The sequence below is a fragment of the Corvus kubaryi genome, unplaced genomic scaffold (genome assembly GCF_017639235.1).
Source record: "Corvus kubaryi isolate FWS band 111438036 unplaced genomic scaffold, C.kubaryi_AGA036_p1.0 37334, whole genome shotgun sequence".
In the NCBI taxonomy this organism is placed as follows: domain Eukaryota; kingdom Metazoa; phylum Chordata; class Aves; order Passeriformes; family Corvidae; genus Corvus; species Corvus kubaryi.
The window spans coordinates 1317478-1339760 of NW_024581108.1; the positions used below are offsets into that span (position 1 = coordinate 1317478).

Sequence of the window (22283 nt, forward strand, 5' to 3'; positions counted from 1 at the left end):
TTTAAATGTCACTGCAAGAAAAGACAAGGTTTGGCGTTAGTCTGGATTGGAAGAGATATGGAGAAAAGAAAAAATTTAAAACAATAGAAAAACAATTAAAAATACTTTTGAATTAGTAAGGTTTTTATTTTGTAATAGCCAAAGAATATGACTGCAAGATTCTTAAATCTGGCAGTTACTGAAGACCTTATCCACCATGGAATAGTGAGGGAAATGCCTCCTCCCTGGTGCTGATACTCTTCAGAGATACTCTCATTGCCCAGTTTTTTGTGTTTGTCGCTCACAGCGATGATGATGGAGTCTCTGGTTGGCTGAGAGTTTGTTGCTGCTTTGTTAAGAGTGAATCTGGCAGCCAGAAGCATCACAGATGATGTCTCCTGACTTCAGTACCCCACTTCCCCCTCTGCCCCTCACAGTGCACAATGGCAGTCCAGCTTTGTTCCTAGGTCTTGGTTGTGACAGTGCATGATCTGCCTCTTCGCACAAACCTCTGGCTGTTGCTGCTGACATAGGGAAACTGATACCACATGGCTGAAGATGTGCTGTAAGTTTGTTCTTACAGAGTGTTTGTTTGCCTGTTTCTGCTTGAGCTGGCTGCAAAGGTGGCTTTGGATGATCTGTTCTGGATGTGGCACGGCCTGCTCTGGGCCTGCAGGAGAACTGCCAGTGGTGCCAAGGATGGCTGGTCTCTAAGGCTTTCGTGTTAGGGCTGTTATCCTGTCATTGTGATTCAGCAAGGGCACAAAGGTGGGCTTGTATGAAGCTGACAAAGGTGATCTGTCAATAAATCAACCAAGGTCTGCCATCACATGAAAGGGCAATGACAGCACTTGAACAGTCTGTGTTTATTTCAGATTGAGGCTGTCTCTATCCTTCCAGATGGGGTGCTGTGTGCTTCCCCAAAGTGTGGTACCTCCTGCTGAGGTATCTGCCTGAGTTCAGCACCTGCCATGGTATTTAAAGGGAGCACGTGGCCAAGGCAGGGGAGTTTGTCCCTCTGTTTCAGGTGTGTGTTTTTAAGGTGTGCTGTATGGTTGACATACTTTCCCATGGGATGATGCTGGAACAGGACCTCTGTTTTCTGTATTCTGCTGCAAGGCAACAGCTGAGCAGCACAATCAAAATGATTTGCAATGTGTCCAGTGTCCTTCATGGAACACACTTCTGCATATGACAAACTAATATACAGTTATCAGGACAGAGATGCTTGGGAGTGAGCAACACTTGGATGTTTTCTTTTCATATGTAGCATCTGCAGACTGAAAAGTGCCATATTTGGCAGCTCTCCTACACACACCTCCCTCTGCACATACTCCTGGTGGTAGGGGTCAGTAGAAGACTAGCACTGCCTCATGTTGGGGTTCCTCCCCCCTGGCGTGGGGTCCTGGGAGAGGGGCCCCGGGGTGGAGGCATGGGGTTTCCCTACTCCCTGGTCAACCCCATTGGTTGTTTCGTGTTCCCCTGCCCGGCAAGGACCCTCTGGTCCTGTGATTGATACAGTTCTTCAGCAGTCGCTGGCCATGTGGTTGGAAAATAAACATCTCTTTGAAAGCATCTACCAAGAATCGGTCCTTATATTTCTTTTCCACGGGCCTCGCTGTATATGCTTGTTGTAGGAATCCCCACTACAACAGCCTTGCACCTTGCTGTCACTTTTTTTAGTGACAGTAACTTTGATGGAGCCAGTCCAGAGAAGGGCAACAAAGCTGGTGAAGGAGGACAAGTCATATGAGGAGAGGTTGAGGGATCTGGGGTGGCTCAGCCTGGAGAAAAGAGATTCAGAGATGATCTTATTGCTCTCTACTACTACGTGAAAGGAGGGTGTAGCCAGGTGGGGTCGGTCTCTTCTCCTAGACAACCAGCAAGACGAGGAAATGGCCTCAATTTGAACCAGAGGACCTTGAGATTGGATCTTTTGAACATTTTCTATTTTCTTGGATGTTCTACTAAGCTTTTTTTCCACATTACTGTGCCCCTGTTTGTCAGATTAGGTTTTCTGAGTTGAGTCAATCCCCACTCACATTCCAGTACTTACTGGGGCAGGCGATGTAGATTCAGAGGTGGCATCTGGCTTAGGAGGGTTCAAGAACAGAGACAACTTAAGCTCAGTTTGAGGAACAGCTTTGGCTATGAGCTTCAAGAGTGCTTCAGTCTGGGACAGCTTCATAGGAACATTCCTGATGAGTATTTCTAAGGAGATTTCAATCTAATACTGATTTTCAAGGACAGAGGGCTGCAGGTTTTCCTGCATATTGCTGTAATTATTTTAGGATAGCTCTTGTCAAATTCTGAGACACATCCCAAAACCTTCCATTGAAGATTTGATGGCATTATGTGAATTAACATTTGAAGGTAATGTTTTTGTTATGAAGTAGAAATAGTGCTTGGTGGTTATGGTGTATTCATTTTTCTTTGTTTATTAGTTATAGGAACATCCCCAGGGCTACTTATTTAAAAAAAAAACAACCCCAAACTCCAAAATGTTGTGATAGAGTAAGCAGGTGATTTTGTCACTCTTTTTATAATTCAATAGTTTTTGTTTGATGAAATTAAGACGCTAGAGTATATTTATACATATGATGTAGAGCAAGGAAGGAGATAGCTTCAGACAGTTGTCTCAGAAGTTAATGTTTTCCATGACCCAAGTATCTTGGCTTGATTTAGAAAAAAAAAAAAATTAAAAATTAAAAAGCTGAAATGTACCTTTCAAAATATGCTGCTATAAAAAAAACCAACCAACTAAGGAGGAGGGGTGCTGGGGGAGAAGTCTTGACACCAGAAGCTCTGTCACAGCAGAGTTTCTCTCGGATGTCTGGAAAAAGTCTTATACTTCTGGGATGCTTTCCAAAATATTTTCAGTGACCATTGCCACAGGCGTGAACTTCTTAATGCATTTTGCAGTAATCTCCACCACAGTGAAATTGATTGCTGTCTGAAAGCTTTTAATGATAACAAGCAAGTAGGGCAGCATAAGTGCCACGAACTAATTTGCGTGTGTGCATTATGTTGCATCTTTAGGAGTCCTGCAGAGACAGATGCATTGCCTCAGGAAAATCCTGCTTAATGTTTTTTACATAATTATGTATATATATATATATATATATAAATATATATAAATTGCATATTTATAATTTTACATCTTGCAGAAAATATCTTTTTTCTGCATACACAAAGGATGTAGCATCTCTGGAGATCCTTCAGTTGGTACCCAGGGAAAGGTATCTGGTGGCTTCCTGAGTTGGAACTTTTCTACGATTCACTTTATAGAAACTGAAATGGATACAAAAGCTAGAGGAGTTTTAAGAAATGCTTTTCCAGCAGAAAAAAAGGTACTGTATCAAAGGTGCATCTTCTTCATGTGCCTACTGAGGAATTTCAGGAGGCTTATAAATGAAAGGTTCTCTTTCTATCTACAAGTTCAGGGGATGGAGGAAGCTGAAAATACAGTACAGCTTCCTGGTTTTTTCCATATTATCTTAGCATTCCTAATGCTAGAGATCATTAGAACTAGAGAGGTTCATCCACCCAGACCATCACCTTCTCAAGACTGAAATCTGAGCTGCACTTCTATTCAAAGAGGTTTCAAGAATTATGTTTTTTCTGTGAATTAAAAAATCCCACCACCAAAACACATGTATACACATATATATAACGTCATATTTTTATACACACACACATATATGTGATAAGCAAAATTGTTCACGAAAAGCTGTACCCAACTGAGAAGCCTGATCTTGCAGACCGTGGTGCGTCATTGTCCCTCTGTGCCCTCTGCCAGCACAGATGTGCTGCTCCAAAGCCCTTCATCCTGCACTACTGCTCTTACAGACCACTGTGGTTCTTGGATGATCTGCAGTAAGTGAGGAGTGAAAAACAAAAACTTGAGCACCAGCAGAGAAAAACAAGCTGTCCTAAGCAGGCTTCGTAGCAAAGGATAAGAAGGTCAGAGGATACATTTATCCCCCCTCTACCTTCGAAGCAGCCACTTGACACATCCAGCAGAATTTTTCCAGACTGTCACTGGTTCATCACTTGGGGCTTTCTCTCAGTTTTAAATGCCAGCATCAGTTCAGAGGAATTGCTGGCTTCTTTCCCAGACAAGATTTCCCAAATTCAAAATGACCTTTCAAGATCCTAACTAATAGGAGCTACACAGAGATTTCCTCTTCATCAGGCCCTTTCTCAGATTGATCCTTTTACTGACAGCACAGACCAGTGAAAGACCAGCCCTTCGCTTGTGATAATAAACACCTCTTTTGGAGAGGGGCAAACTTAAATCACATTGAATTTGTTATATATTCCAGAAACTATTGCCCTTCTGTTCGGTGCACCGATTATGTAAAGGCAGAGGGGAGTACCAGTGAAATTACTAGAATTTTTTTTCTTTTCTTTTATTATTTTTTCCTTAATCCAACCATTCAGGCTCTGCGCTAATCCAATGATGCCTAGTGAGCCATTATTGAGGGAAATGAGATATTGACAATGCAAAAGATGTTTATCTGGGTACCATAACATGGGGACTGCGGTGCAGGCAGCCAACCCCATGGAATTAGCTTGTTACAGCAGGTTTCAGAGGTGTCAGCTCGCACTTCAAGGCCAGCTTGGCTGCTCAGCACAGCACTCCCCAAGGATTCTGTGCCCATCCTCTCTTCCAGGCAAGGAGGAGGAGGAATTTGGGGCTGCCTAGCTCTGGGTGGGTGGGTTGTGAGGTTCTGCTTTGCTGTGTGCTGTAGGAATGCAAACTGCAGCTTCAGCTCCCTGGAAGCCCTCAATTAAAATTGTAAACCTTTGTTCTGCAAAATAGTGATGTAGAGACAGTCTATATTGGTGTCCTTCTGGAAAGTCTTGAAATGTAGCAGGATAGGAAACTGCTTTCAAGGAAGAACCAGCTACCATTTCTTGATGAAGTATTTCAAATGCAGGGTTGCGAACTTTTGTTTTTCTATTCCTGAAGAAATTTTGGGAAAAGTGCAGGAAAAAAATGTAATACTGGTTCTTATGAGAGAAAAACACTGTGGGAAATGAATTACACTCTGTAAAATGAATGATAACGCCAGACTAAGGACTGATTTAACATTAGCATCGGGTTTAGTCCCATAGTTGAATTCTGAAGAAGCAGCAGAGCTATAAAAAAGGCTCTTAAATTTTTTAATAGTATGTTGTGGAAAAAGATACCAAAAGATTGGGAAAAAATTGCAAGTGCCAGAAGTACTCATAATTGCCTGGAAAAGACAGTGCAAATGCAAAATACAGAAAGATAATAACTGAAACCTGAAATACCTTGGTTCTATCGTGAGATCTTTCTTTCAGCTACGGTTTCAGGTTTACCATTTTCAGCTTTGATTTATATAAGAAACTCATTATTTTGACTATGGCAAAAGATAAAGACTTGTAAGACTGAAGGAATATAAGATTTGGTATTTGTGCTCTGTGCTGTGTGCTCTGTTCTTCTAACAGCCCAACTTATCAGCCTGAGCCATTGTCACATTTTTGTCATGAGATTTGAAATTTGAAGTTGGCTCTAGAAGACTGGAGGGGAGAGGTGCATAGATGGAAGAAACATGTTCTTGTCTGCAACTTGTTAAGTATTCCTTTGCAGTACTTTTCATTAAAATGTTAGAATATTTGTGTACATATTGTTTTTCTGGTAAAGCAGCTCCTTCTTCATTTTATAGAAGTGCTAGAATTATGTTTTCTACATCTGTACCCAGGAGCTGCTCAGGCCTGGATTCCACACTGCTAAATAATCTCTCATAAAATAACTTGCTTTATTTTTCTTCAGAATTTTGCAGTAGTGTCTGAGAATCTCATGCTTCATTTTTCAAAGTATGCTTTAAAGCAAAGTGTGGTGTAGCAGAGACCATTGTGAAGATGCTGTGTGGCTTTGTCAACTGAGAGAGAAATATAAACTGTAATAGAAACACAGTAAAATTCTCTTGGGTATATCTAAACTCAGAATTTGGTAAATTCTTGGATACTGATTTGAATACTATAAAGGTTTCTATGAGGCATCTTAATAGTTTTCACTTCCATCAGATGCCACAGAGTAGGCTGTTTGCACTGGCAGCCAGAGCTCTGAGGTGTAAACAAGTCTGAGCCTTTCCTTTTTGGGAGTAAACAGGCACAGACCACCAGCATTTCCTTACACTTCCTATTATTTTTCTTCTTCTTTCTTTAATACGGATCACTCTGGCTCAGCAGGTTCACAAGCCACTGCTTCTTGTGTCTCTGCAGAATGTGGGTACTGCTCTGGCCATATAAAATAGTACAGTACTATAAAATATCTTTGCTTTGGGATTATTTTCTGCCTCTGCTGCTTAACTGCTTTGCCAAATAGTTGCTTGGCTTGGATGTTCCACCTACACGTTTTAGAGCCCTGAATGCAGGATATTTAATAATGCCCTGCCATCACTGGCTGCTGGCAGAAACATGGTCAAGCACGATGCCTGTGAGTCAGGTAAGTATTAGCCCCGAGTATTAATGCAGAAACAAATACAGCAAGCAGTACAGTGTCAGTCTGGGAATCTAGTCCAAAGGCAGTTTTTTATCTGCTGTTCCCCAGCTTCATTTCAAAGCTGTTCTTCCTCAGTTTATGATTTTAAAGCAGTTCACTCTTTTGCCTCATCAATGCCTAATACTTGTTAATGCCTCATACTAATGGCAGAGGCATTTTGTGGATATCTACATTTGCTATTGGTGCACAGTAAATACTCCTGAGATTTGTACTCTCAGTATGGCTGGTGCAGAGAATGAATCCTGCTGTAAACCAGCCTTTCCGGTGTGGCCTCTGCTTCCAGTTGGGAGCTTGATTTCTCTGAACTTGTGGTCCCCACATAGAGAGGTTTTGGTTGGTGTCATGGCCCTCCATTTCAAAGTTGGTGTTCTATAAGGCATTCGTAAGTGGTGAGCAAACCAGCTCAATTGTCTCAATGCTGCTGAAAGTGCAATTGGGCTAACACTTGGCTTAGTCCTGCATTTCAGAACCTGAGCATTGTGTGTTTGAATTGTCCTTCATGAACTTTAATTCTGTTCTCTTGTGGAGTAGAGCCTGTGCTGTTGCTGCTGCTGCTGCACTGTAGCCATCCTGAAGTGACAAAAGAATCACCTTTGATAACTGGAAGAAGCTGAAGTAATTTAACGATCTCTTTTCTTTGAAGCAAAGGAATTCTATTCCCCTTATCATCCAGTTTGCTGACGTTGTGTCCAAGGTTTCTTTTGCTGTTTTGACTGAGCCTGAAAGTTCCAAAAGCACGGAATGCTTTTTGAAGCAGTTTCTGCCCCTGGCTGAAAATGCAATGGAGTTCATTAGCCTGGAAGTGCTGGCTGAGACCCTCCTGGGGGAAGGGGAGCTGCTGTTGTATTTTTTGTATCCCTTGTGCCATTTTGGACTTGAGCAGTATTTATTTTTAGTACATTTAAACAGTGCAGAAGGAAGGGGCAGTTGTAATATGGCATATTTACATCATGCTGTCAGTTCCTGGCAGCTCACTTGCCTGTCGGAGAACAGAACTGGTCCATTAAGGATGTGAGTGCTACTTATGCCCACGAGTGGTGAAACATCGTCTCCAGGGTGGGAAGGCCTCCCCAGGCCAGCAGGTTCGTTTGTTTTTCTAAGGTGGAGTATGGGGAATTTTTTTCATGTCACAGGGACAGGAATGGGCCATTCTACCTCCCACTTTTTCCTTCTTTTCCTCTACTCTGGAAAAAGAGAGGCAAAGTCTCTATGTGAGATCAGCATGTGCTGGTTTTTCCCCTCGTGTCACGCTTCAGTTCTCTGCCCCTTTATAAAAATAAAAATCTATAAATAAAAAAGAACAAATGCTGAGGGGGACAAACTGGACCCACAGTTACGTGCATGTAGTCACTCGTCGAAGTGTGCCTAGCCCCATTCCTCCCAGGCTTCATGCATTCCCTGTTTCTTATGCTGTCAGCTTCTCAGGATGGGAAACATGCACAAATAGCCCTGGCTGGAGCTTTTTTTACCTTACCATAACATAATATTAATTGAGCTTAGGCTGAAATGTTGGGCTCATCTGCTGTTGAATTAGCCCATTCTCCATTTATGTATATTTTCCCCCACTTTGGAGGGAAAAAAAATTGCAATGAGTTTTGCTGCCACACTTTAATGTCACAGTAATACCTTTCTCCTGGCATTAAGCAGTATTCAGCTCTGATCTCTCCTGTGTGACATGCTGTCTCTGTTTGCTTCAAGCACAGGCACCCTGCGATTTCCCTTTCTTGGAAACTGCCCTGTCCAGCATGTGGGTAGGAGGCCATGTAAATAAATACCAACCACTTCTTAGCCTTCAGTAGGCATTTCCTTTTTCCTGGTGGCTGCAGAAGAAACACTTTCTCACAGTTTGGCATCAAACATTTATATAACTTTCCTGCTTGTGGAATTTTTGTTTAGACAATCAGATTCTTGGTATAGTTTTTTCATCAGTTTCTACTTTTATTCATCTGTGGTTGCTTGGTTTGTCAGTGAATAGTGTCTGTCAGAACAAAAACTTCATCAGAAACTTCTTAATTTTTCAGTAATTGAATAGTAAATCATGATAAGCCTATTCTGTAAAACTGAAAGGTAAGTTTTAAAGAAAAAATTGAAATAAAGTTTCTTAACACTGCCATGCAGTCCATCTTCCAATGGAAAAAAAAAAGCTTTTAATACAAAGTTTAATACATGCTAGAATAGTTTGCAAGTGTGTGTCCCTTTGTTATGGCAGCAAAGCTAATACATTGTTGTCCTTTATTTACTATATTAGTTAGGACATAAATTTGTAATAGCAAAAACAGATCATAGCAGTAAAAATCTGTATTAGAGGACAGTGTACTTTTAATTTTGATACATAAATATCTAATCTGTAAGTTCTTTATTTAGCGTCATTTACTGTTATTTATTTTTGTATTGGTAAATTATGAATTTACTTGGCTTTTTTTATTTATCTCAGTGGTAATTCTTACTGAATGGATGGTAGTGTACAGTCCCTGCAGGGAGAGCCCCAAGGCTTCAGGCAATACATATTTCCTGGAAGCAGAATATAGGTATGAGCTGTGATAAGCAGCTACAGAGTGACACAGAACTAGACTCCTTCATGGGAGTAGATGCTAGATGAGAGAGTGAAGAATATACATATGTATGGTTTTTTGTGAGTAATAATTTCTAGGATGGTTAAGATAGAGGCAGTTTCAAAATCCAGAAGATACTTTTTATGTAATACATGGAATTTGATAACCTTTGTATTCAATAACAAGAGAAACTGTTCTTTTCCGGAAGGGCTTTTGAAATCTGCTTTTTCTTCTCCTGAGGCCTGGTATGAGGCTGTCTAGGAAAGTGAGCCGTTGTTGGCAATGTCATGGTATTTTTATAGTTTAGCTCTTCAGGCTTTTCTCATCCAGCTTAGTTTTGCAATCTGCTGAAGCTCAGCCAAGATGAATTGCATCTGCCCTTACAGAACACACATTCAGCCCAGCCAGGACATCTTCCAATTCTGTGCACTGGAAGTTGCTTTGTGTATTCCGGGAAACACATATTGAGAAGAATGAGCCCTAGTTTGGTTTGTTCCTTTGTCCTGTCTCATGGCATACAATAAACTATTACCCTGTGCATATTTCTTCCTTGAGCCAACCCCCATAAGTGATGCCTCAGTCCAGAATACTCCAGGAAGTGCAGTGGTGCTGAACTTTATAGCTGGCTCTGGTTGTGGCTGGGCAAAGATGAGTCAGCCTTGCTTCATGTTGGCTGATAAGGGACTGTAAAGGGATCCTAAGCTCTTCAATTTTGGTGGTTTATTGAAGTTCTGTAGGGTCATCGGGTAGCCAAATTCACGAAAACCCCATTTAGTATCCACTAGAAAAATTCCAGGGCATAAAGCCTCTCTGCATGGCATTGCTGCCATGATAGTGGCACCAGCCTTAACGGTACCTTAATGGCTTTTAGAAGCTGTTAAACGGTGCTGTGTTAATGCCTCTGTCAGCAGTGTTATTGTGATGTGCAAGCCCAAAATGAGGGCTTCGAGGATAACTTCTTGTCTTTGGTTCCTTCTATTTAACAGGTGGTGTGTTTGCAAAGCAAACTGGAGAGGTTTGGTTCAGTTTAGCCATCAGTGCAACAACTGAAAGAAGTTTAACACAATGGCATCAGCTAATAATCTCAGGGTTTTTTTGTTCTGACATAGTAAATTACCTTGGGAGTATTGCTAGTCCTTAATTGGAAGTGATGGGAAGGAAGAAACCTGGAAAAGGTGAAATTACAGTGATTGTGCTGTAAATGAGGGTTGTGATGAAATTGCAAAGGAGTTGGCTACAGCAAGAGTGAATAAGTCATTCCTATTTGGAGAAATAAGTTGGTTAGATTAGAGTCTGATTTTGTTTGTACATGGTATGTATAAAACCTTGATTTGATAATGGTATTATTTTGATTGATTTGTATGGGTTTCATATTTTTCACTGGCAGAATGAAAGTTTATGTGTGGGTTTATTGAATGCCATGCTTACATAATTAATAATAGCAACAAAGTAGAGATGAACTTATGTCACCAGTTACTTCACTTGCTGTGCAGACATAGAAGAGTTCTTCATTGATCAGACACTTTTTTTTAGTTAAATCTGACCCTTGCCTTTTTAGAATTCAGTGGAATGAAAAATAACAAATGTAGATGTTTATGTGTTTGAGGTGAACTTTTTTAATTAGGAAATGTTTCAAAAGGTTCAGTGAAAAACAGAACTGAAACTGAGGTTTCATTTTCATTTCTCTTGCAGGTAGGTCTATGAAATATAAGCAGACATTTAAATTTGGGTATTTCCTTATGGTAACAAATGTATCAAGATCATTACCAACTAAACAGAGCTTGCTGACATCAGGCTTCTTCTCACACAGTGTTGTTTAAATCCATTTTTTTTCTAGGAAAAAGAGAAGAAGTATATGCTGCCTTTGGACAACTTGAAAGTGCGAGATGTTGAAAAGAGCTTCATGTCCAGCAAACACATCTTTGCATTGTTTAACACAGAGCAGAGGTAAGAAAATGTGCTATTCTGCAGATACTTCCATAAAATGACATCTAGCTGAGCATTCTAATAACTCTGAGGGCAGTTCTGTTATTTCCACCATACTGAGTACACAAGGTCTTGAAATTCTTGATTTATCTGCTTCTTTGCTGTGGCATAACCATGGGATGAAAGGTTGGTGTCCTCTGAGCCACTCTTGGGGTGAAACAGCTCCATGATGAGTCAGCCAGTTCTGTATGGCTGGATAATCATCTCCTGATCCTATTTTTGTTTTATTTGGCAGTCACCTAGGCTTACCAAAACATTCATGACTTCTGTACCTTGTGACCAGATTCAACTGGTGTAAATCACAAAAGCGTCACTGCTTTTCACTTTCTCCAGTGGAAAATCTTGCCTGTCATTAATCTTGGGACTCATTTGATTATTTGTTTGGGTTTAAACACTGCTGAATGGAGAAAAATTAGATTCCACTACTTCTCTAATTAATAAAATCTTTGCTTTTTAGTTTTTGACCCACACTTTTCCTCTCAGACTCTTCTCTGTTTTAAGTGGTGCAGGTGCTCCACAGAAGCTACTCCTGATACACAGCCAGTTCAGATTGCTGTGCACAAACAGGTTCCTTAAATGTTACAAAAGACATAAAAGTGGCATGTAATTTATTTTTTTTAAACTAAGGAGGAGAGTTGCATTTGTGATGCCATGAAGATTTTTTGCCTTTTCTTTTATACCCCTGTAATACCTTTTTGCAACTTCTGTATTCCTAGTGCTTTTTCCCTACATTCTTGGACTTGTTTGTCAAGCTAGGAGACTAAACATCTTAGAAGCTTCGTAGCTAGGGATCAGTGTGCCCCAGACCCCAAGGTCCTCTCCAGAACACATTCTATAAACTAAGATAGAACCATCCAGGTGAAGGCTCCTTGGGGAGGGGGGCTCACTTGAGCCTCTCATTGGGGAATCTTTGATAGATCTGCTAATTAGTAAACCTATAACGTTATACCCGATCTCTGGGGATATACTCGGGCAGGGTGCATCTCGATGCATATGACCTAGACGTGTGCACCTAAGGATAAATTTAAATACCACTTAAAATAAATACCAAGGTAAAATCCCTTTTCCCCTTCTAACCGTGTATGGCTCTTGATTTTAAGACCAGGAAAAGGCATCATTTGTAGCTGTCTCAGTGGAATTGCATTTTAGCATATAAGGGGCAATTTCTGTAAGTTTTTTTCAGGCAAATAAGTAAATTGAATTGCAGGGGTAACATGGATAGATATCCTTGTTTCCCTCTTCTGCTAAATTCCTTCACACCCACTTCTCCTTCATATCACCAAAGCTTGGCATTACCTTCAGATATTCAAGATGTCGACGGCTGGATGTGGCTCTCTACACAGCCAGCTGTCATTGCTCCCAAACTGGCCAGAAATAGTGGCCAGAACTTTCAGAAGCAAGGAATGCCCCTCCCTCCTGCAAAGCAAAAGCTAAGCACGGGATTTCTGGGCTGTCAAGTTTCTGCTGACCGCAGCAATGCGAGGACACAATGTCAGTCTCATTCTGAACTACCCCAGGAAGGCTTTGCCTGTGTCTGCTGACACCTCAGCCAGCCTGCAAGGGGACCTGGTCTGCCAGGAGAAGCCCTTTGAAAGTATGTCACACACATGCTAGCTGGGAATAATGTTTCAAATGCTTGACCAGTTGCATTTCTGGAAAACAGAAGAAAGCTTTGAAAAGCTTTTCATGTTCTTAAAAACATAAATGATCTTTGGCTGCTGGAAATGAGTGTTAATTCTGATGATTCTGCTGTAGTTATGTGTGGATCATCCCAGTGTTGTGTGTACACCTATCAAGAAAAGTAACTTTGTCCTGGTGGCTTGATATCAGCTGTACATATTAGGTTACTTCCATGAGAAATTTGTTAATTTTAGCTCATTGTTTCTCCTTTGGTTTGACTAATGGCTTTGAATATCATCATCATCATAAATAGTAATCATCAAACTGCTGTGAAAATCCAAGAGAAGCATTTCCATTGGCAACTTTGGGATTTATTTGGGTGATGTATAGCTGGACATTCACATTTTTACTTGATCTTCATCCATACTAGACATCAAGGATTTCAAAATCAGATGTCTAAAATGTTTGCCATGTCTGTAATTAGCCCTGCCTCTTTGGGCTTTGACTAGACGCTGCAGCCTCTGCAAGCTGCTCTAAAAACATCCTTATATCCACATGGGCATGTTAAGACATGACAGCACAGCATTAAGACCACAAAATACCTTTGCCTTGGGAGAGGCAGATCATGGAGTCAGTCTTCCAGTTTTAAGGGAGGCAGAAGTTGTTTTTGAAGAAATATTTATTGAATTCTAATTAAAACAGCAGTTTCTCTGTTACTGTAAAACAGCTGATTTTTGGTATTTCTAAAAATCTGCCGCCTTGCACAAATTGATCAAAACAAGATTAGTATCACTTTCCACTGAATCCTGAATTCATAGATATGTCAGCAAAACCAGGAATATTGGTTCTCGAGTAGAGTGATATGGCTGGGGACTCTGTCCCCTCTCCCACATTCTTAAGGAAACTGAAACAGGGAATTGATAAAGATACATTGAAATAAGGAGTCTTATTATTATTTTACTTTGTGGTAATCTGTTGAATCCTGGTTTCTAGTGTGTGTGTGAGTATGGCTTGCTTTTCAAAGGTCATGTAAAAAATTAACTTTGTTTCTGGTTGGCTTTTTTGGGTTTTTTTTTGGTTTTTTTGTTTGTTTTTTTGTTTGTTTGGTTGGTTTTTGTTGGGGGGTGGTGGAATGGTTGCTTTTTTTAATTAAAAAAACCTTAGCAACTGAGAAAGAAATCAGCTTTCGAAGTCTGCCCACTGAGGGTTCTGGTTATGGAACCATTTTGCTATTTAAGATGTAGATCGTTAAAGAACAAAGGCACAATCATCTGTTCCAGCTTCCATGATAGCACGGAGATTATTCTGTATCTCTTTTTTCCTCCCCCTGTAATCGGCAGCATTTTTTTTCCTTGACTATGAAATCTTTGTTAATGTTCAATTAAATAATTTTAATTTTCAAGCAAAATCCTTTTAGGAGAAGAATTTTAATAAGCTTGTTCTCTTTTTCATTCCCAGCCCCTCACTGCATAGGTATTTGCTCCAGCCATATGTTTCTGATACTGTACATTTCAATAGTTTCCTGGATTATGCACTGCATTTTTTCCATTTATGAAAACCTTTCCAGCTCTGAAATATAGTGACCAGGAAAATACTCATTTCACTGGATAGAAGGAAAAACCATCTTGAGTTAGCTGAGACTTGGGGATAGATGGAGAAGGAAACTAACAGTGTCTGTCATTTTGATTTACTGCAGAAGTCAACAGTTCTCTGACAGGAATCAAATGTGGCTTGGTAATGTAGAGTAAATGGAGACTGTGACGATTGATTTCACAGTGAAGATAAATTCTCATGAAATGAACGTAATTGTGTGTTTATGGAAAGGCTGTGTTGTGAAATAATTAAATTTTTTTCATGTTACTTTCTAATTAAATCTTAAAAAATCAACAACAACAACAAAAATAGGTGAGGGTGGGAAGAGGAAAACTTTGCCTGAAATAGTTACAGTATTTCTTAAAGAACAGAGAGGTTAGGTTTGTTTTTCAGCAAAGTAAGTAATATATTTAAAGTTTTTGAATGGGCCATCTACTTAATTTATAGACACTATGGAAGACCTTTGCAATGGACTCCTCTAGTTTACTTACCTTAGGAGTACTAGATACTAAAATAAATTCAAGTGAGTGCCCTGTGATTCCTGGATCGTTTTTGGCTGCATCCATCTACATGAGTCTGCCTTTAAGCAACTGAACTTGAGCTGTAGGGTCAAGCAGTGTGCATCTAAACCTAAAGCTGTCAAGTGAGTGCTATTTTGTGTTAACCGTCTTCTCTCCTCCACAGGAAACTTGTGGCAAGTCTGGTTTTTTTTAGACTGGAAAAAGAGATCAAATATATTGAGTATTTTAAAATAATTATGCTATAGGGAAAAAAAAGAATGTTTGCAGTACTGCTGTAGAACTTAACTGTGAAGTTGTGTAGATGTAGCCGCTGATTGACTTTCTCAGGCAGAGCTAAGCACGAAGGAGAGAGGATTTTGTCAGCATCTCTGCTCACATTCAGTAGATTAACCTGTCATATTCTCATTGCTGAGTGTGTAAGACTCTTGTTTAGAGCTCAAGAACAAAGAAAACAAATTCTGTCCATCCCAGAAAGTTTCCTTTCCTTACAGGATTTCATTCCAAACACTTGATTTAGTCTCCATTTATTTCTTGTAAAAATTACTCACTTACTGGTGCTTTTTCTGTTAAACAAGTACTGTAGCCTGGGACAAGAACAGCAGTCTTAAATATGTCTCCCTTAAGGATCTGTGCAATAGTCCCACTTCTCCGTCTCCCCTAAGATGGGCAAGCAGTTATTAGTTCTCATGATCTCGCCCTGTTGACTACAGGATCCACGTGGCACTATTTTGACAGAATGTCTGTTGTTCTGCAGTAATCTCTTGCCTTTGCAGTAGTGTAATTGCACCTTTTTCCTGATTTGCTGGTCAATAAATTGATGCATTACTGTATTACAACTCCATTTATATACTACTTCCCTTTTAATTAAAGAAATGATGATGAGTAAAAAAAACTGTCTTCGTTTGCTACAAGCAGAGAAAAAGCTTCCTTTCCACCTCTTCTCCAGCTCTGGAGAGACGAATTCTCTTTTAAAGGAGTAGAGATTCTACCAGGTACAGGTTTTGCGGGTTATAAATGGTAGTAGGCTGAAGTGTTTGTTGAGTTGGTGAATTTTCAAGCCTTCCATACCAGTATTGGGAGTAGCAGCCACGGAGTGAGGAAGGGTTACCTAGTGGAGAGTCCTTGATCAGCAGTGTTTCTCTGTTCCTTTCAGACTCATTCCTTTCCTTGGAGCCAAAGAAGCAGAACCAGTGTGTGAAATTCTGCCTTCTTTGCAGAGGAAGATGCCACCAGTTCTCCTTGTCTTTTACTTTCCTGCCCAACCAGGACTCAGATGAAATCGAGTTACGGTGTTTCTTTCCTCACCTCTGTGGTTCTCTATGATAGAGGGGTATGAGGAGCAAGAACGAAGCACAGAGCTGTTCCTTTTGCTTTCACAAGAGTAGGTTCCTGAGAGCCAAATGCCTCTCAGTAATCATGAAGCAGTGGGACACAACCTGCCATCCCTGCTCCAGGGCTGACTGTCTGGGGCAGGCTTGTAAAAACAGATCTTTAATCTGACAAACAGATGAATGTCCAGAGGAGAGCAAGCAAAAGGCCATTTTGAGGGCGCACAATAGGACTGAAAATAGAACTGCCAGATGAGGAATTTTAGCTACTGACTCCTGAGTACACTCTGTCTGTCAGGAATCATATTGCACAGGGAGCTGTGTTGTCTAGTAGGACCCAGGAAAGTACACTGTGTCTACACAGTGAAAGGTATCACTACATATTTTGGATATGTATTGTTGGCTGTGTGTTGCTCTAGAAGGGGATGGAGCAAAAGGTTTTTCTGGCACTCCAAATGTACTAGAGCTTTAAGTACTGAATTTCTTGCCGTGGGCAGCAACTGGTTAACTGCTGTCCGTATATAAGGGAAATTGGGTAAGAGCCAAAATAAAGGGAACTAGTGAAAGGAGACCGGGTCAGAGGAGGTGTTGGATAGAAGCCAGGCTAAAGGAGAAAGCCTAAAATGAGATGTATGTTTAGTTACTGTTTTTGAATTACTCAGAAAGCCAAGCCCCAGGAAGAGCTGAACTGTAAGCTATTCAGAGCCTTCTCTGTTTGAAATGGAAGAAAGAGAATCTGTTTAATTAAAAAGCCCTACAAATTTAATCCAGAAAAAAAGCTGCTAACATTTCTAAACAAACTCCTAAAATGCTGGAGAGTACAATATTTAAGAACAGGAAAAATATACAAACCAAAGGAATAGCTAGCCTTTATTGACAACTGCTTTCCCTTAAAAAAAAAAAAAAAAGAAAAGAAAAAAAAAGAAAGAGGTTGGCTGGTTTTGTTTCTGGAATATATTCTTTTTTGTCATTATTGGCAAATATTCTTTGCATGACATCCTAGTATGGTGCTGGTATTGAGGTTTAAAACTGGTATTCCAGAGTAAAAAGGGACTTTTGGGTGAAGGAAACCACAGTGCCAAACCCATACATTGAATATGAAAGTTACACTGTACCTGAAGAAAATTCCCTAAGTGATTGTATGGGATCTGAAACATAAGTGCCTGCCAGACACACGGGTGTTGTAAGCATGGGCTAAGCCATGCATGGTAAACCTGAGTGAGCTGCAGCACAGCTTCTCCTGGCCTTGCTGACCGTGACCCAGCACAGTCTGGGTCCCTCTGTCCCATCCAGGGAAGGGCAGGACTGGAGCCGGAGCCGTGTTCCCTCTGTGCCCAGTGAGGGGCTGACAGCTGGGGGCAGCTTTTGCGTCTGTGTGGCCCTGAGGCAGATTCCAAAACAGGCTTCCATCCCTCACCACGAAAGGCATCAAACCTTCTCCTCCAGGGACTTACGGAATATTTTAGTGGCAGTCACTGTTACTACTGTGGATTTTGGCCCATGTAGCGTTAGTTTTGGCTGCATTTCTGTTCTGGGTTACATATAGGACTCAAGATACTTCGTTGCCAAGGCTGGCCTATACTCTGAGCAGCATATCTTCGGTTCATTTTCACCTTAAAATTGTGGGGGTTTGTGTGTGTTTTGGGTGTGTGTTCTTGAAAAGATCCTTATGCTTTTGGGAGAGCACTCAGATGAGATAGGCAAAATCCTTAAGTGTTATTATTTCATTACATTGTCTCAGAGATTGTCTCCTTGGCTTTTCTGGATATTAAGAAAAAAAATCTTGAGAGACGTGTAATTAATTTTAATTAGCATTCACATTGGAGTGATCTGAAATGGTATGCCTTGATAGAAAATGTTAGTCATTGCTGTTAACTCAGAGCAGATGGCCATTTTTGTTTCTTCAAAATATACGATTTGCAGAGCTTCTGGTAGAGCTTTCTTATTTGGGAAAAAAAAAAAAAAAAAAGAAGTGCATATGCTCAAACCAGCCATTGTGCAGTTACAGGTGTCCAAAATCACAGACTAAGACTAAATTTGAATAAGCAGAGTGTGCATAGTGGAGTTGCAGGTTAAATAGGTAGAGAACATACAATTTCATCCAAGACTGCCTTTCCCAATAGCCGGAATATCTGGATTCTGTTATTTTCTCCCCTTTTCATTTTAGGTGGCTATTCATTAAACCTATATTCTGTATGTTTTCAATTTCAATCAAGTAAGAAATACCTAAGAACTGAATCTTTCGTATTTTTCATGGAATAAAATGGGGCCAATTTGCATTGGGTTCTAAATTTCTAATGTTCATTTCAATTCTGCTTCCATGCTAATAGAGATGTGATGTTTACAAAAAAATCATTTGAGATAAGCTGTTTGAAATCCCTGTAAAAGAAGATATTCCTTTATCTTTCAGTCTGTGAGTAGCTTCACTTGTCAGTGCAACTGTTGAAGTTAAATGTGGGTTTGTGTTGTTGGGAGGATTAAAGTAGCTTATAGGCCCAATTCTAAAAAATGCCACTTGTATTCTTGTTGTGTAGTGGTTGTTCTGTCTCCTCCCGTATTGGCAAGAATAAATGCATTTTTGATTAATCTTAGTTTTATTTTCTCTCTATAAAAAGAAATGTCATGCATATCCAGTATATCTTTGTCTGCTGAAATCCAGATCCAACTCAATCTTAAAGCTCTCTATGCACATGGTTATATGTGAGTATGCATTAATAAATACGCACACATGTTAACTGGGTTTGTAATGTGCCTGCAGCAGTTGCCCTTAAAATCTTTCCAGGTTTGCTGGAAATAAATATTTAACCTTATCTTAGTATTAAGAAATTGCAAGAGATACAATAAATCTTGATATGCAGCAGTGGCGTGTGCTCAGCACATTCTGGTGTGCAGCCACCATAGAGGGAAACGCACTGATGTTACAAGTGATGTTCTTTCTGTGGGATTTTCAGGTGTGTGTTATTCACTCCCTGCTCCTGGACTGTAGAGATCTGCTGGTTTATAGGCAGTCAAGCCTTCCCTATGCAGTGCTAACAGCCCAGGCTTCAGGGTGGGTAAAAGGGAAATCGCAGTAACTCACCGCTGGGTCAGTCTTCAAACTTACCTGGCATTTCTCAGTTTCCTCTTGGACACTTACAAATACCTTAACCCCATCCTGTTAGGATTCTTTTGTGATGGGAGGAGTTAAAGAAACACCCATGGACATTTCTGTATTAGGCCCTGAAATATACGGGGGAAAGGAATCAGGAAATGAAAGTAAAAATAAAGTGAAGAAGTTCTAGGGTAAGCAAAGTCACAGCTGGGTGTCTGCTGGACTTTCAGGTAATGGGCCTGGCCTAGAGAAGGCATGACCTGAGTGTGGAACCATTCCAGAATTGGAAATTATGCTTTTAGTCCAATTGTCTGTTCATCCCCACAAGCAATTATGTTGTATTTTTAGTGGAATGCAGTTCCAAGTTGAGGTTTATTTATCTAGAGTATAATAAAATCTGCAGATAACAAATGGTAGCCGCCTTTTGTATTTTTCATTCTGGAAAAAAAAGCAGTATTATGTTGATTTCTAGTAATGCCACTACAGTTATATTTTCATGTATTATGCATGATACTAAATTACAGTGATGAGACTACAGGAGGAAGTAGAGTAGGTAGACATGGTATATGCATATAGCTTGGCAATTTCCTCGTTTATGTGTTCACACTTAAGAAATGTTAAATATTCAAGAGAAATACTACTTGCAAATGGTACTTCTAGGCATGTTCCCATTTACTGTATCTGTCTTGTTTCTACAGTCCCTTAGATTTACAGATGCCTGAATATCAGCAAGATTCCTATTGTTGAGAGTTCATCTTTCCTGGTATCCTGTATTCTGTCATTGTCTTTGATGTCTAACTTCTCATTTAGCTGCTATAGAGATGACAGTGAGAACATGACTTCACAGTATTCCATATGGAGTAGGTAGGTGAGGCTTGAGTAGTAACTGTTTCCGTGCTGATGTCTTCAGCAATTTTAAGAAGTGGAAGAGAGAAGACAAAAAATCTGAATTGTTTTCAAGAACATTTTTACAGCTTTCCATGAGACGCCAGTGGATTCCTAATGAGTAAAACATGTTAATATGTTTTTTAAGATTCCACTGGTAACAGAAAAAGGACACACTCTTTTCAGAAGTTACTTCGGCTTTTTTTTTTCCTTTGAAAAGTTCCTATGCTTCTCAGCCTTTCTGGGAGAAAGAAAGGCAGGGGAAGTCTAGTAGCAAGGAAGCGAGCTGGGGAGGCAAGCATCCCTTACCTGCGCTACTGTAACATTCCTATGAGCTCTGTCTCAGGGTGCATCCTTCAGTTCCTCACATGTGCTGTGTCTTTGGCAGTGGTGGTGGAGTAGAATGAGCTACACTAAAATGGAACTCTCAAATCCTGCAGGGAGAAAGAAAGGCCTTGGAGATTGGGAGACATCAGCTGCTGGGCCATGAGGTGTCCCTAGCCCCAGGAAAAGTCCTGACACAGAGATAGAGTGGAGACTGTCAGCTCCCACATGTTCAAAGTGGTTGGCTGAAATCCCTGCTCACACAGCTCCGCTGGTTGTAGCAAGCCACAAAATGCCAGAAAGTGTAATATATAACATGACAGTCCTGAAAAAATGTTTTCACAAGCTGGTGTCTTGTTTTGCTCTTGCAGATAAGTGTTTTTGGAACTTCCCTATCATGATGTTTTACAGCCTTTATTTGCTCTATTGTTATTTTTAGTCATCTTTCTGAGAGTACCCTTTTACCATTTCAGCTTCCTATTTCTTCAAAGTTATAGCTGCTTCGTTATCTTAGCCAGAAAAGCTTATCTCAGTAAAAGCTTCTCCTAACAATAAATTAAAGCATTTTTTTCCTCTGGCAATTTCAGTATGCTTCTCTTTTTTGTCGTTTGTTTTTTTTTTTAGTTGACTTCTTTGTTTTGTTCTGTAAATGTTGACTTAGAGTTCCACAATACTGCAGATAGAATAAAATTCAGGTGTTTGGTCAGTTTTAAAGTAACAGCATCTGATAAGGTCATCCAGGCTGTTATTTGCCTTTTGGCAGGATTAGTCCTTTTGGAGTCAGGGAAGAAAAAGGATTAATTTTAAATTTCTCAATCAATAAAAGAATCCACAGAGCTTTCAGTTGTTCATACTGTCAAAGGCTTTGGCTAAACTATGGGATTGGGCCCATTAGTGCTTCTTCGTGACCTTTTGGGCTGGTTTCTGTGGGAAGGAAATGCTCTGGTGGCACCTCCAGTCTGGGTTTTTGAAGGGAGTAGTGCAAGCCTGGTGCTGTGTGCTCAGATTTAGCCTTTGAATTTGGTGAGAATTCAGTCACCACTGTAAGGAAATAAATCTGAGTATGTCCTTTATTCTTTGCAGTTTTGAATGCAACTTATGAGCCTGCTAAAAAATACCTCATTTCACTCTCTTCAGAGTGGATGTGCTCTGGTTGCTATACTGTGGTTTTATGGGTGATAATTTAATGATTTGGTGCCATGGCTGCTTCATGCTCAGGTTCAATTACACTTTTTTTATCTTTTTTTAACCTCCTTCCTGAGACTGCCCCTAAAAAGCGATGCTATGAACTGCCTGGTAACATTGTTGGTAGGAGCGAATCACTTCTGTGAGTGGGAATTACATCAAGTCGGTTGTGTTCCAGCAGTGTGGCGGTGAAATCCCACCAGTCCAGCAGTGAAATCCCACCAGTCCCTGAATGCTAAAGAAATTTGTCTAGCCAGTGACAATAATAGCTTTATTTCCTCTTCTATAGTGTATTCAATTTTTTTTTCCCCCTCAAAATATGTGGTAGAAATGACCTCTGTAGTTGCATAATGAAACCAAAGGGCCCCTTGTCATTGCTGTCTTTGAGAGTGAAGCCATCTCCATCAACCCCCCTCCTCCATAGCTTGCAAAGGGAAGAAAGCAGTCTGGTTGAGATGGAAGATTGATCCTTGTGCAACTGTTAAGATCCAGAAAAATGTGGTTTCCTAACCTTTTTCAGCTAAGCTCTTGGCCTTTCCTAAAAAGTCTGTTGGCTGACAAAGTTACAGTGATCTGGTCTATGTATAGAATTTGAATTCAGAAACTAATGGCTAAACCGTAAGGGGAAAATCTGTTCTGTTTATTGAAGAATTTACAAGTACCCTTCCTATAGACTTACTTTTC

The 22283-nt window shown here is 40.3% G+C and overlaps 1 protein-coding gene across 14 annotated transcripts in view; it reads left to right on the forward strand.

Annotated features, from left to right (window-relative positions):
* Window positions 1-22283, forward strand: part of DNM3 (dynamin 3) — a 173066-nt gene that overhangs the window by 94637 nt on the left and 56146 nt on the right. For all 14 annotated transcript variants that reach the window (XM_042029792.1, XM_042029794.1, XM_042029795.1 and 11 more), the window contains one exon: window positions 10904-11013. In XM_042029792.1, the coding sequence (XP_041885726.1) occupies window positions 10904-11013 (110 nt within the window). The remainder of the gene's footprint in view (window positions 1-10903; window positions 11014-22283) is intronic.